Source organism: Macrobrachium rosenbergii, chromosome 2 (genome assembly GCF_040412425.1).
Source record: "Macrobrachium rosenbergii isolate ZJJX-2024 chromosome 2, ASM4041242v1, whole genome shotgun sequence".
Taxonomy (NCBI): domain Eukaryota; kingdom Metazoa; phylum Arthropoda; class Malacostraca; order Decapoda; family Palaemonidae; genus Macrobrachium; species Macrobrachium rosenbergii.
In genome coordinates, this window is record NC_089742.1 from 89,355,965 (window position 1) to 89,373,353 (window position 17,389).

At 36.9% G+C, this 17,389-nt stretch overlaps 1 protein-coding gene across 1 annotated transcript in view; it reads right to left on the minus strand.

Moving 5' to 3' along the window:
- The window catches only part of cno (adherens junction formation factor afadin), a 696,676-nt gene that overhangs the window by 272,121 nt on the left and 407,166 nt on the right, over positions 1-17,389 (minus strand). Inside the window, 1 exon segment of the mRNA XM_067122056.1 lies at positions 13,643-13,825. Within this exon segment, the coding sequence (XP_066978157.1) occupies positions 13,643-13,825 (183 nt within the window).

A 17,389-nucleotide genomic window follows, 5' to 3' on the forward strand; every position in this document is an offset into this window, starting at 1 on the left:
CCTCTATAGTTTTTAAGACCTGAGGGCGGACAGATATATATATATATATATATATATATATATATATATATATATATATATATATATATATATATATATATATATATATATATATATATATATTATTGCGGACGGACAGACAACGCCATCTCAATAGTTTTCTTTTATAGAAAACTAAAAAGTGGTCGGAGATGGAAGTGAAGGTTTAGATTACAGTAACGAAAGGCAGACATGCTGAAAGATGCAGATGCTGTTTTAATCAAATAAGCACCACTACATTTACAAAGTTGTTTAATAAAATGCATCACATATCTAGAGAGCAGAGAGTGAGGAAGGAATAAATCTAAGAAAAACAAAAGTAATGAGGACAGAGTGCGCACAAAGGAATGAACTTACATTAAATGGAGAAAGGACTGATCAGGTACAATATTCAAATATTTAGTAACAATGACATCCAGTACAAGTTCTTCTGAGGAGGAATTCAGTGGAAGGCTAAAGACAAATCAAACAATAGCCAGGATGAATAAGATCTGTAAATAAAATGGACTGACACTGCATACGAAATTGAGATTGTACATAAGTCTCGTATGATCTGTACAGCTGCATGGACATGAATCGTGCCACTGTATGACATGAAATTACATCTAAGAGATTTTGTGAATCTAATAACAAAGCTTTCAGAAGAATATTAGAATTCAGAAAGCAGCATATGTTTGAAATGACACCATAAGGCAAGTTACGGAAGGTCCATATGTTGACGAGATAATGATGAAAGAGAGAGAGAGAGAGAGAGAGAGAGAGAGAGAGAGAGAGAGAGAGAGAGAGAGAGAGAGAGAGAGCCTGTACATATCCTTCGCAAAAACCTTGGGAGAATGTTAAGTGGCAGGGTGAGCTGGTTCCAGTGGGAACAAGAAGACCTAGACTTATTGGAATGAGAACTAAGAGAATGAGGCAGGAGAAGAGTGGACATTTGTGGAAGACACAGCGCAGTGACGAAATGAGTGGGGGAATCTCACGGAGGCCCAATATTATTTCTTATCTTTTGTTTTATTTCCTGGTAATTATCTGATTAATGTTTTATTATTTTCAAAACTGTCAGTGATAAACCGTCTCCCGATTACATGAGAGCTTTCCTACGAAACGTTTCGCGAGCCAATATTTATTGGAATGGCGACATTTCAACCCCACCTCTCTCTCTCTCTCTCTCTCTCTCTCTCTCTCTCTCTCTCTCTCTCTCTCTCCATCTTCCATTCACCTACACCTTCCAGTTATGTCCTCTGTACATATTTGCATCAAACATTACCAGGCCACGTTTTGTTCCATTTCCACGGCCGTCTCGCTGATTTAAATAAGTTCGTGATAAAAACGACTTCGAGTGTAAAGCTGGCATTACACAAATATATGAAATTAAATGTGTCAGATATAATGGCATACCGGCAACAATCACTAAATGAACCAATGTCTATTACTTCTCTTACTATGTCATTAACAACACAAACATTGGTTTTTCCTTTTATGTACGTTAATTTCAATAGAAAGCAAAAAAAAAAAAAAAAAAAAGCTAAAAATGTGTAATAAACTTGCGAGAAACCCCAAAATTTTCATCAGTGACAGCAACTAAATTTCACTGAGGACGCTCTATGCGGAACCCATAATCAGGTTATACAGAGGCCAACGTCCAATTAGGACCTCCATAATTGATATTCACAATCGCCTTAAATGACAATCACTTTGAAGGCCGATCTAATGATCGAAAGCATGGCACATTTACCTAAGTTGACACGCACATCACGTGTATTCGAGGGAAAATAAGGAAAACTTTTCTAGCGAACTGATTCACTGCCAGTAAGGAAAGACAGAGAGAGTACATTTAAATTATCGAAGAATATTATCATCATCCAACTCCTATCACTCTGTGCTTGACAGAGTTTGATAACTAATAAATCAGAACGATGTGAAATCTGCGTTACTGCTATATCATTCTCACTTCACCTCAACAAATCCAGGTTTGTTATATGCAATATACGAAGCCAGAACTGAAAGGAAAAACGAATAGTAGACTTATAAAGTAAAAGCTTCAGTCTTCCGCATTTACCTCGTAATTAAAACTACCTTCAGCAAACGAAAAATAAATATATCAAACATTCCATACAACATTCTCATCTGAAGATTAAGCTCTTATTAGTGTGGGTGTCCTACCTCTTTAGCCAGATCATTCAATACAGCAGGTTCTACGTCCTCATCCAATGCAATTTATGATGTGTGCCCTAAAACCTCATCCAATGCAATTGATGATGTGTGTCCTACCTCCTCACCAAATTCAATTTATGATATGTGTCCTACCTCCTCATCAAATGCAACTTATGATGTGTGTCCTACCTCCTCACCAAATTCAATTTATGATATGTATCCTACCTCCTCATCAAATGCAACTTATGATGTGTGTCCTACCTCCTCATCCAATGCAATTTATGATGCGTGTCCTACCTCCTCATCCAATGCAATTTATGATGTGTGTCCTACCTCCTCATCCAATGCAATTTATGATGTGTGCCCTACCTCCTCATCCAATGCAATTTATGACAGATGTCCTACCTTCTCATCCAATGCAATTAATCTAATGCAATTACTTCCTCATCCAGTGTAATTTAGGACAGGTGTAATACCTTCTCATCCAATGCAATTTATGACGTGTGTCCTACCTCCTCTTCTGATGCAATGTATGATGTATGTCATACCTCCTAATCAAATGCAATTTATGATGTGTGTCCTACCTCCTCATCCAATGCAATTTATGACATTTGTCCTACCTCCTCATCCAATACAAATTATGATGTGCGTCCTATCTCCTTATCCAATTTTCAAATTATAATGTGTGCCCTGCCTCCTCATCCAATGCAGTTTTAAGACATGTGTCCTACCTCCTCACCCAATATAAATTGTGACATGTGTCATACCTCCTCATCCAATGCAATTTATGACGTGTGTCCTACTCCTCATACAATGCAATATATGATGCGTGTCCTACCTCCTCATCCAATGCAATTTACGACGAGTGTCCTATTTCCTCATCCAATGAAATTCATGATGTGTGTCCTACCACCTCAACAAATGCAATTTATGATGGGTGTCCTACCTCCTCATCCAATGCAATTTCTGTTGCGTTTCATACGTCTTCATTCATTGCAATTTATAACGTGTATCCTACCTCCTCATCCAATGCAATTTATATTGTGCGTTCTACTTCCTCATCCAATGCAATTTATGATGTGTGTAATACGTCCTCATCCAAGGTAATTAATGACGTGTGTCATACCTCCTCATCCGATACAATTTAGGTCGTGTGTTCTACCACCTCATCCAATGCAATTTATGATGTGTCCTACCTCCTCATCCAATGCAATTTATGATGGGTGTCCTACCCCCTCATCCAATGCAATTTATGACGTGTATCCTACCTCCTCATCTAATGCAATTTATGACGTGTGTCCTTCTTCCTCATCCAATAAATTTTATGACGTGTCCTACCTCCTCATCCAATGCAATTCACGATGTGTGTTCTAACTCCTAATCTAATGCAGTTTATGACACGTGTCCTACATCCTCATCCTATATAATTTATGACGTCTGTCCTACCTCCTCACCCAGTGCAATTTATGACGTGTGTTCTACCTCCTCATCCAATGCAATTCATGATGTGCGTCCTACCTCCTCATCCAATGCAATTCATGATGTGCGTCCTACCTCCTCATCCAATGCAATTCATGATGTGCGTCCCTACCTCCTCATCCAATGCAATTCATGATGTGCGTCCTACCTCCTCATCCAATGCAATTCATGATGATGCGTCCTACCTCCTCATCCAATGCAATTCATGATGTGCGTCCTACCTCCTCATCCAATGCAATTCATGATGTGCGTCCTACCTCCTCATCCAATGCAATTCATGATGTGCGTCCTACCTCCTCATCCAATGCAATTCATGATGTGCGTCCTACCTCCTCATCCAATGCAATTCATGATGTGCGTCCTACCTCCTCATCCAATGCAATTCATGATGTGCGTCCTACCTCCTCATCCAATGCAATTCATGATGTGCGTCCTACCTCCTCATCCAATGCAATTCATGATGTGCGTCCTACCTCCTCATCCAATGCAATTCACGATGTGTGTTCTAACTCCTAATCTAATGCAGTTTATGACACGTGTCCTATATCCTCATCCTATTTAATTTATGACGTCTGTCCTACCTCCTCACCCAGTGCAATTTATGACGTGTGTTCTACCTCCTCATCCAACGCGGGGGAGGGGGAAAAGTGTCTCATGAAAATCTCGAAAGCATTTGTAGTCTAGTTTTTAATGCAATTCATGATGTGCGTCCTACCTCCTCATCCAATGCAATTCACGATGTGTGTTCTAACTCCTAATCTAATGCAGTTTATGACACGTGTCCTACATCCTCATCCTATTTAATTTATGACGTCTGTCCTACCTCCTCACCCAGTGCAATTTATGATGTTCTACCTCCTCATGCAATGCAATTCATGATGTGCGTCCTACCTCCTCATCCAATGCAATTCACGATGTGTGTTCTAACTCCTAATCTAATGCAGTTTATGACACGTGTCCTACATCCTCATCCTATTTAATTTATGACGTCTGTCCTACCTCCTCACCCAGTGCAATTTATGACGTGTGTTCTACCTCCTCATCCAATGCAATTCATGATGTGCGTCCTACCTCCTCATCCAATGCAATTCACGATGTGTGTTCTAACTCCTAATCTAATGCAGTTTATGACACGTGTCCTACATCCTCATCCTATTTAATTTATGACGTCTGTCCTACCTCCTCACCCAGTGCAATTTATGATGTGTTCTACCTCCTCATCCAATGCAATTCATGATGTGCGTCCTACCTCCTCATCCAATGCAATTCATGATGTGCGTCCTACCTCCTCATCCAATGCAATTCATGATGTGCGTCCTACCTCCTCATCCAATGCAATTCATGATGTGCGTCCTACCTCCTCATCCAATGCAATTCATGATGCGTCCTACCTCCTCATCCAATGCAATTCATGATGTGCGTCCTACCTCCTCATGCAATGCAATTCATGATGTGCGTCCTACCTCCTCATGCAATGCAATTCATGATGTGCGTCCTACCTCCTCATCCAATGCAATTCATGATGTGCGTCCTACCTCCTCATCCAATGCAATTCATGATGCGTCCTACCTCCTCATCCAATGCAATTCATGATGCGTCCTACCTCCTCATCCAATGCAATTCATGATGTGCGTCCTACCTCCTCATCCAATGCAATTCATGATGTGCGTCCTACCTCCTCATCCAATGCAATTCATGATGTGCGTCCTACCTCCTCATCCAATGCAATTCATGATGTGCGTCCTACCTCCTCATCCAATGCAATTCATGATGTGCGTCCTACCTCCTCATGCAATGCAATTCATGATGTGCGTCCCACCTCCTCCTCATACAATTTCATGTATGTTGTGTGGCTTGTCTCCTCATCCACTGCAATTTATGACGCGTGTCCTACTCCTCATGCAGTGCAATTTATGATGTGTGTCATTCCTCCTCATCTAATGCAATTTAAGACGTGCGTCCTGTCTCCTCCTCTAATTCATTCTATGAGATATGTCCTACCTTATACTCTTCAGTCCAAAGAATGCGTTTCCATCTTCAACTTGATGTAATACATATAATCAAGTTAAAAAATAAAATAAATTACCTGCACCTTTCCTTTAGCCCTTAAAACATTGATTTTCGACAGAATTTCTTACTCATTACTTACAACAAAAACCCGTAAAAATTAATAATAAATCGATAACTGAATTCATCTTTCAACGAAAAATAAATCAGATGAACAATATGACTCTTCAAAGCCCAGGGAAAGAAGAATTAAACTGAACGCAATTAATGACAAGCGATATTGCTTTCGGCATCAGATTTCCGTTACTTAAGACAACAAGGGGTTCATGGACTACCTCCCCGTACACAGTTCAAGTTATTTCCAAACACAGCAAGAGATAGCGAAGAAAAGAGGTTCAGAGGACATGACAAAAGTTTCAGCAGCAGAGTTAAGGCATAATCAAACAGAACATCGGTATCAAACCACGATACACACATCCAGCACTAAATGCCAACGGATTTCAATGATGAAACAAAAAGATATTTTTCGAACAAAAACCGACGATCTCAGAAGAACAGTTCCATTTCTGGATGATTTATATGTCTTGGAAAATTATCTCCAATCCTAAGCAAATTTTTAATACTATTACTTAAGGATTTCCATATTGGCTTTGTCTCTAACTATTTCATTCCAAAGTATGTACGGAGAGATCGTTCGATTTTGACCCATGTTGCCTTGTGGATGCTGAAAGCTGATACGGATGATGTCTCGGCGTTTAAAACGGGCACATAGTCCAACACTCAATGCAGCGTCACGTGTAATCGGGTAGGGGGCAGGTTCTGAACACTTGGGAACAATAGGCCAAGACATTCCTGGAAAACTGGGTCAGAGAGAGATTCCTATCTTGGCTGCGCATGTCTCGTACCAGATGATACCTTTTGTGAATATTGTGTGTTGCATATATCGATCAAGCTGTATAGCATTCAAGTTTCTGGTGAGTTACCTTGCAAGCGGGGAGGGGTGGGAGGGGGGGGGATATATTTCGTCTGACTTTGTTGCCTAAGGACAATCAATGATGTCCGGCATTACCTGAGTAACAGCTTCAGCGGCAGGCCACACTAAACATTATCTGGGCTTTAATGTGGCTAAAACCGATTTGTACACAAAGATGGCTGGATTCGAAAGGATTAAATAAACTGCCAGAAATGAGCACCTGTTTTTCTTTGCCATTTTTAATACTTTATGGGTATAATTGTTACTGAGATAGTACAAGACCCCTTCAGTGGATCTGAAACACGACTTGACACGTCATTTTTTTTAATACAGCAGTAAAAGAACACATAACGAAATATATTGATAAAAAAGGTAAAAGGTACAAAAAATAACAACAGAATCAACTCGGCACTGATGATCACTACAAACCCTCAGATAAGGGTGGCGTTCTACAAGGATGGCGTTTATATTACTGCTTAGATGAACGGAGCACTGGCTAACACATTTTCACACCATATGAGAGAGAGAGAGAGAGAGAGAGAGAGAGAGAGAGAGAGAGGATTACTTATCACATACGGATCTCCAAGACATCTACAACGCCAGGCAGAGAGATTGGTGAAAATGGAATGACGACTCAATTCTGCCTCCTCCAGAACAATCGCCAAAATTAGAGAATGAGTATAAACGGTCCCACTACAACCAAGGTGCAGGTTTTCTGTTCATTTTTCCCTTGAAATTTCTGCCACCTCTCCAGCTTTCTACTCACATTTTTTTTCTATTACCATTCTCAATCACAGCTGCTGCTATATTTTCTGATATTTCTCATCTTCCCGCAGCACTTGACCTTTTCTATTACTATTTTTCACCTTGTTTCCATTTTGACCCTTTTCGAGTTTCTACTTTTTTAAATATCTCTGTACACAACTAAAATCCCCTAAGCCTGGAAGAAGAATACCCACTCATTTGAGAGTAATCCCTCTCATCTGAAGAATGACTGAATAATATTATTCGTGAATAACAGATACTTAACTGGAAAAAAAACATGACTTAAAGGACAGATATAACAAGTTGACGGGAATACCAAAATGAAACTCGTACCTCCCCTGACAATCTTTGAAGACCACATTCAACATACAGGACAGAAATTTATAAAAGGAGTATGGGGATCATTCATAGTTTCTAGATTATTCTTAAACATATAATATGCCTGCAAAGACTACATGTGCACAAATATTCTTGCATGTGCGCTCAAGCACCCATATGGGATGTGATTATATTGACCCTTGGATTATTTCCAGGATCAATTAGTTATGAATTCTTGGCAAAATCAAGTCTCTTTAGGTCTTCATTTTTCAGGAGGATGCAATGACATAGAAAATTTCCACAGATCTCAGTCAGTGGAGCGACTGAGGAACCCACAGTTAGACGAAACCAACTCAGGCAGACAGACCTCACATCTCTTGCAGGAAAAAAAAAAAAAGGCTGCTCTTCTTCCCACCTATCTAGTTCGCCTGAAGGTGACTACGATACGACACCTCAATTTGTAAGTCTGCATTCTCCAAAAAAGCACCACTGTTTTCATATAATGAAAAGGCGACGAACATACATTCAATTATATCGTGGGTTCACCTTCATTACCTTACTTCGTCCACTTTATATAAAATCTCTATAACTCACAGCAGATATGAATCTTACAAACACACAAACACACACACACACACACACACACACACACACACACACATATATATATATATATATATATATATATATATATATATATATATATATATATATATATATATATATATATATATATATATATATATATATACATATATATATATATATATATATATATATATATATATATATATATATATATATATATATATATATATATATATATATATATATATATATATATATATATATATATATATATATATATATATATATATATATATATATATATCAAGGAACGATACTTTACCGTGTGATGTACCCCAAAACTGCTCTCCATCAAAGAAGCCATCCACTCAATCCTTTATTTCCGGATGAGTGACTGACCAACCAATTAAGAGAGAGTTCTCAGGTGTACAATTTCATTTCTATTTCGATCTAAAACCACAACCTACAACAAAGTTGTGAGGCTTCATCTGTCATGTTCGTCCTATATGAAAAACTTCCGCATTATATATGATGTAACAGTGATTATGTAGGTACAAATTTTTATTAAAAATATGTATATAAACACGGACAGACACACACACACATATATATATATATATATATATATATATATATATATATATATATATATATATATATATATTATATATATATATATAACAGTGTCTACATATAGACAGATACAAAAATACACACACACACACACACACACACATACACATATATATATACATATATATATATATATATATATAGAAAATCTACTGCTCACTTTTTACCAGATATGAATGTAGTAATGATTAGCCACAATGCCCATTTAACTTTTCGAATTCTTCACATCTTGAAAACGCTTGTCACTAGGAAGCCTAGGAATGAGTGAAGGTAAATGGAGCTATAATGATGTCCGGCCGAGACTCGATCTCGGGTGGAGCCATCAGCTGATACCCTGACCCAAGGTCGAGTCTTGGCCGGGCATCAGTATAACTTCATTTAACTTCACTTAGTCCTAGGCTTCGTTGTGACAAGCGTTTCCAGAATGTGAAGAATTCGAGAAGTTAAAAGGGCATTGTGACTAATTAACTGACTATATAAATACTAATATATATATATATATATATATATATATATATATATATGTATATGTATATATATATATATATATATATATATATATATATATATATGTGTGTGTGTGTGTGTGTGTGTGTGTGTTCATGTGTACATATATATATATATATATATATATATATATATATATATATATATATATATATATATATATATATATATATATATATATCTCATATATATATATATATATATATATATATATATATATATATATATATATATATATATATATATATATATACACACATAAATTCGCAGTTCTGGAATAAGGTAATGTGTTGGGAAGGAGTGATAATTAGGAGAAACGTCATATGCCTAAAGAATATTCTAAAAGGGTTTTGCATTAAGAGAAAGCAGAGATACATATGCAAGAATAACGTAATTAGGGTAGATGGAAACAAAGAAGATGAGCAATAAATGTTAATATGGATGGTGGAAGAATGTAAGCAGTTTATTCATACAGGTATGTGGGACTCACCTGATCGAATGATGAAAGAAAACGTGAATCACATAACAGGTGAAGCAAGAAAGGCAGCAGGGTGTGTGCAAAAGATTGGGAACAGAAGCGGCTCTCTAATGAGTAAAAACTTTTGAAACCATTGAAATGAGGTATTTGCAGCATAAGAAGAATTGATACGGTGAGAAATGTTGAGATACAAAGAAGTGGTTATAAACTTCATGGTAAAAAGATGGACCAGAGTTTTCTGAGACCGTCTGGTCATGTGGAAAGAATGGACGACAGTAGATTGGTGAAGTGCATCATTCAGAAGTGTAAGGAGGAAGGAGAAGGGGAAGATCTGAAAGGGTTTGGATAGATAATGTGAAAGAGGTACTGGAAAGTTAAGGCCTTGATATGCAGGAATCTACAAGTGTGTTTCCGAGATGAGGGTATATAATGCAATGTGAGTGGTGGGTGGTTTGATGTGCCTCCTGTGTTGGCCACTGACTGAAGCCTTTCATGTTATTAGTTCTACTGGTCAGCATTTCATCTATGATTCCGTATCAGGAACGAAAGTTGTTGTGCCCAACGTAGCATCTTCCTTTAAAGAGCCATCCCTTTAGGGGAAATGACTTGATGTCGAATTTTACACACACACACACACACACACAAACACACACACACACACAAACACACATATATACATATATATATGTATATATATATACATACACACACACACAATTATTAACAATGTAGCTCAAACATGGCTTTCAAATTTACACGACAAAAAAATCTGATGATGAAGAACAATATGTAAAATAATTATTATTTGAAAAAGAGAGAGAGAGAGAGAGAGAGAGAGAGAGAGAGAGAGAGAGAGAGAGAGAGAGAGAGAGAGAGAACAGTCTATGATGAAATTTATTTCTCCTTGTTGCCATTCATGGTGCGACTACAAGATCTACTCTAAATCAAAGTGGAAAAGAACGTAACTATGCTTGCATATTTTGAGTCTTGTATAGATTCCCCGCCCAATCCAGCCCCCTTCCTTTTTTTTTTTTTTTTTTTTAGGGGATGGGGATTCATTTTTTTGACAGCATTGTGTTTCGACCCCCGAGTTCTGATGAGAGTGAAAGGCTACTGAGTTGAAGATGATTTTCAAAATCCCTAAAATAGAATTGAATGCTGAATGTCAACATTTTTTTTTTTAAAAGAGAACTGCTTGGTTTCTCTCTCGGGAACTTTCGCAACCTAGGCTATTACAGGAATAAGAGTTAAGAGCAAGAGATGACACCATATGGGCCTACTAACTACTTGCATTCTCCTTCCAACCCCGTACTTGTCACCACTCACGTGACTCACAGTTTGGCGTTAAAGACCCTGTTCTTACACAGAGCCGCTGGTTTCTCACTGACTGTCACATATTCAAAACCAAAAGAATGATCGACTTCAGATGCTTAAACATGATCTATGATCTTTCCACTGACTAGCAACAAGAAGAGCACAAAACCATTGTGGAACACCCAATGACCACACTGGAGGGAAGCATCACAGCGATTGGCTTTAACCGATTCCTTGACACTTCGTGCGCCAATTTTTCACGTGTCTTCGCCCTGAGCAGTTATGATTATTATATTTTCATAGAAAGATGTGCGCCACATATCTGAAACCCCTCTGAATGTGTGTAGTAGTCAGTGTACGAGTTTCATAAAATAAAATACATGTGGTACTTGTGGAAATATAGTCTATGATAAAATGGAATACCTTATAACCGCAATTATAATTCTGAACGTTATTTAGAACTCATATTTTTAGTCTGCACAAGAAAAAAATCTTTTTAGGGGCCTAGATGCAGTATTTTTGTTAAACTCAAGTCAAGTTCCTTTGAGGATTGACAGAAATTCTTTAACCCCAAGATATTTCAGTTTTCTCTACTAACAATCAAACACTGATCGATACCATTAAAAATACAAATGTTGAATAAACGAGGAAAAAATGGCCATCTTGTGGAGGAGCCCGAATCAAGTCGCCATAGATTCTACTGTGCCAAACATTAATTTTTTAACTGCAAGAGCAAAATAGTCTACGGACTGCCAGTGTCAGTTTTGATTATCAGTTTCAATGAACTCTGAAAATTTCACCATTTGCGAAATCACTGCCATTTTCGGGATGAAGAAACCCTTACCGAAGAATATTCACCTTCCCTTCGAAAAAGAATATCCTAAGGCCCGTCATCACACTCCGATAATGAGAAAACAAAAATAAAATCTCTCTCCCTAGTCCTCACTTGATCAAGTTTACGTACGGCCCCTATTGATTAACGAGAGAGAGAGAGAGAGAGAGAGAGAGAGAGAGAGAGAGAGAGAGAGAGAGAGAGAGAGAGAGAGATGATCGATTCCTGGAACTTTGGAAAGAGCTGCTTATTCACAACGCCTACTGTAGGCGAGCAGCTCTGCCGTTTGTGGTCTAAATCCTCTTCTTCTGACTGCAACGTACAGTAATCTCCTCTGCCTCGTTCCTCCTGGAGTCGCAACTTATAAAACAGGTCTAACGTCTCAATGCCCGTGAAAAGCAACCGTGAGAACTAAATCAAGGGAAAGCTCATTTCTGAAGAGTAATATTGACTGTTTTTTTTTTTCTTGTAACTTCAGCAACAAGTCTGAACGACATTAATGATGTTATACCAAGATTGAACATGAAGTTCCACTTGATCTATGAATGCTCTTAATACGAGTATATCAGTTTCCACTGCGGTAACACTGCATATTTCTAAGTCTACCTATACTAACGCGATCTGCCACATTTCACTCAAATGGACTAAATTATCAGGTGTGACTAAAGGAATACAAACATCTGGGAGAAATCAAGATTAACCTCGATTATTCACCTTGTCTACTCTGCCGACTGTTTCATCTCTCTAAACCGAAATTTAATTAACTCTACAGATCAGTTAAGAGTGCGAGAAAGCGATACACCCTTCACCTGAACCACTCCTTGGTCAATTACAGTCCGGCCACCATTTCCGACTGGATACACCTACAAAAGCATCACGCTACTAAAACTCTATTTACAAAGTTCCATAATGAAACCGGACATTTTCAGAGAAAAAGAAAAATGACTTCAGTCAAAACGCCTTTCAGAGCATTCCTTTCATACTTCAAAACGGAGTGTGTTTGTGACACCACGCCCTCGATACGCAGACGAGATGAAATGAAACTGATACTCTCTGATACGCGCTCACAGTCTCCTGCTAAAGGGGACTTCATGAACCTCACGAATGTGATCGCTTGAAGTTGCTCTTTTTCTTTCTGGGGTCATTTCGCCATATAGCCTGTTGTTACATAATGATCTAGTTTTATGTACTTCACTAAGAATTCAGTTTCATAAATCACAGCAAAAATGGTGTCCATATACATAAACTCATCCAAACAGAATTCAGTGAATCAAATGAGCGGCGTGTGACGCACAACTACGAAGAGACGAATCCTATTCGGTGGCATGCAAGTAAAGGACACCTGAGCGCTCTCGAAGACGCTCAGTGTCGAGTCAGCACAAATCCGGAAATCTCATGAGGGAAGGGAAACAAAGTATAAATCTACCACCTGGCCCTGGTCGCCATGATAAAAGCCATCGACGAAGCAACAGAGACAACCAGGCGCTTATAGTCGACATGCGAGGAAACCTTTGAAATGTCAATGAGTTTCTGTGAAGTTGTGAAGGGGAATACTCACCGGGTCCCAACTCGATGAGGAAAGGCAGCCTATCGGGGAGGAAATGAGGGTGATGAGGGCGGCTGTGGTCGTGGGCATCACCCCCGAGACCGCCGCCCCCGCCCGACCCCTTGACGGGTTTCTTCTTTCTCTTACGGGGCCCATAATCAGCTGGTCGGCGCCGCACGTGAAACATGATCGACCCTGCAATAAATATACACCAATATTAAAAACAAGTCACTTCCAAACAGAGATAAAAAGAGAAATGCTCAAATTATTCCATACTACAGAAAGAGCTGTTGTCAACGTTAATACGAAATATTACAAAGTAACAAGCAAGTCCATGACCATATTCTATTGGTCAATCTACAGTATAACGTTTTCAATTAATTAAGTACATTACGTAACGGCAAACTCCAAGGAAGCTGATAACAATAATAGAATTTAGCCTAAGATTATCAATACGCTGATATATATATATATATATATATATATATATATATATATATATATATATATATATATATATATATATATATATATATATATATATAAATATATATATATACATATATATATAATATATATATATGTATATATATATATATATATATATATATATATATATATATATATATATATATATATATATATATATATATATATATATATATATATATATATATACATATGATTGTAATAGCCACAGTGCCCTCTTAACTTTCTCGAATTTTTCGCACTTTTTTGGATACGCTTGTCATTGCAAAGCCTTAAGATCCAAGTGCAAGAAATATGAAAAATTCTTAGCGCTTTTTTGGATACGCTTGTCACTACAAAAGCCTTAAGATCAGGTGCAAGAAATATGAAGAAATTTCTTCATATTTCTTGCACCTGGATCTTAAGGCTTTGTAGTGACAAGTGTATCAAAAAAAAAAAAAAACCCGAAGAATTTGAGAAAGTTAAGAGGGCATTGTGGGTATTACTATCACATCTGTATCTGGTAAAAAGTGACTAGTAGATTCTACATATAGATAATATATCATATATATATTATATATATACAGTATACATATATATACATATTGTATGTTATATACTGTATATTATATATTATTGTCGTGACAACGGTCCTTGTTGTTAGCGAGTCGCTTCAAGGTGTCGAAATCTTTTCTGAAAAAAGGTGCCCGTCGGAGTCTTCAATTTCCTGAAAGTACTTTGGGAAAATTCAGATATTCTCTTTGGCAGGCTCCCCAGGTCACACGACTCGACAAAGGTGAAGGAACAGTTATCTTGAATAAACACGATTATTTATCCAAGATGGAAGGTATTTTAAACGACAGAAATAATTTTTTTTATTTATTTCTGTCGTTTAAAATACGATGAATAATCGTGTTTAAATTCGAATTGATTGGTACTCCTGACTACCTTAATATCTTTGAAATACAAGAAAAAATTAACCGTCTTTGAGAACGGATAACATTATTAATGAAACTACGTATCAGGAACTGTACCCCACAGGTTCCTCTTACGGTACTTTATATGGCCTAACAAAAATTCATAAACCAGGTCTCCCACTCAGGCCTATCTTAGCTTCTTTTAATACGCTGAATTATAAACAAGCCAAATTTCTCGTTCCTATACTTGAACCATTAACAAAGAACAGTTACTCTCTCCATAATTCCCTCCAGTTTAAAGAGTATTTTATTACAGGATTCCGATTTATTCATGACCAGCCTTGACATCGAATCTCTGTTTACGAATATTCCAGTTGGTGAGACCATTGAACTGAGTCTTGACAAGTTATTCCCTGATCCTAAGTCCACTTTTAATAATTTTAACGGAGCGCTTTTTAAGACCCTTCTTGAACTGGCAAGTGGCATGGCCATGGGTTCTCCCCTTGGCCCTACGTTCGCTGATATCGTCATGTGCTCCCTGGAGGAGCTCATGCTCGACGATTGCCCTCTAAGATTTCATCCTCTTTTTTATTCTAGGTATGTCGATGATACGTTTGTTCTCTTCAAGGGTGAATACGAGGCTGATCTCTTCCTCGACTGCGTGAATACATTACACCCGAATATGAAATTTACTATAGAAAAAGAGGAGAACAACTGTCTGTCATTCCTGAACGTTCAAGTATATCGACAAGACAATTCTTTTAACACCACGATTTTTAGAAAGAAAACTTTTACAGGACTCGGATCTAATTTTTATAGTTGCTGTTATTTTAATTTCAAGATTAATTCCATTTTTATCCTTCTTAATAGAGCACTGGTCCTCACATCTAACTGGAATGCCTTTCACAATGAGATTTTATATCTAGTTAACTTCTTTAAAGGTAACTGTTCTCCACCCAGGCTAGTAAATAGAAAGTTAAATCTATTACTAAATAAACATTTCTCTAGAAGACCTGAAGTCCTAACGGTACAAAAAATGAATTTCTTTGCAACCTTCCCATACATCAATGACTTGACCTTTCAAAAAAGATTTACGCAAATTATCCATGAGCATTTCCCAGCCATATCAGCCAAATTAACTCTCAAAAATCCTCTTAGTGTTGGCTCTTTGTTTAAAGTAAAGGATCAGCTGTGCCCTTACATGTCCTCTAGTGTCATCTGTAAATATGCTTGCCCTAAATGTATTTCAGGGATTTATGTGGGATCCACCAGTAGGCTTCTTAAGGTGGGCATTGATTCACATCGGGGAGTTAGTTTCCGAAAAGGTAGCAGAATCTCGAACCCAGAGCACTCCAATATCAGGAATCATTCAAAACAATGTAAAACCTACATTGAGAACAAAGGTTTTAGAGTCATCGGTCATACTGCCAACCCTCAAGGTTTAACAATCCTAGAGTCGTTATTTATAAAACAACTTGTGCCATCCTTAAATACTCATACATCTGCTGGTCAACTGTATTTAGCTTAACTTCTTTCTGTGGTGGTTTCTTTGGATTTAGTTCCTTACTGTCTCACCTCTAGGTTGGTTGTTTTTATTTTTATTTATTTCATTCTCTGTAATATTTTATATGTATTCTAAGACTGTACTTATAATTGTTTTTTTATCTTTTCTTATGCACAGCCCTGAGGATGTAATTCTGTAAATAATTACGAAACGTTGGCTATAAAATAAAAGACAGCCTAGTGATGTGTGGTTTTCGTCCGTCTTCCTCTGAATATAAATTATATATATATATATATATATACATATATATATATATATATATATATATATATATATATATATATATATATATATATATATATATTCACGTTGTTGCTCATACTACGTTACTATTAAAATTGTATTATCAATTCTAAATTACGCTACTAATTATTTAAATCATCAGTTCTCTTGAGATCTGTTATGATATTTCAATAATTATTATTATTACACATAATACATGGTAAATAAAAGAGTAAATATCTAAAAATTATAGGAGGATATATATATACAAGGCAACATCATGAATATATATATATATATATATATATATATATATATATATATATATATATATATATATATATATATATATATATATATATATATATATGTGTGTGTGTATGTGTATTATGTATAATAATAATAATTAGTGAAATATCATAACAGATCTCAAAAGAACTAATGATTTAAATAACTTAATAGCATAATTTAGAATTGGTAATACAATTTTAATAGTAACGTAGTATGAGCAACACGTGTGTGTGTTCAGCGAAGACTTGTTTCTCTTCAGTTGTCATCAGTTGAGATAAGAGAGAGCGCTTTGTTTTG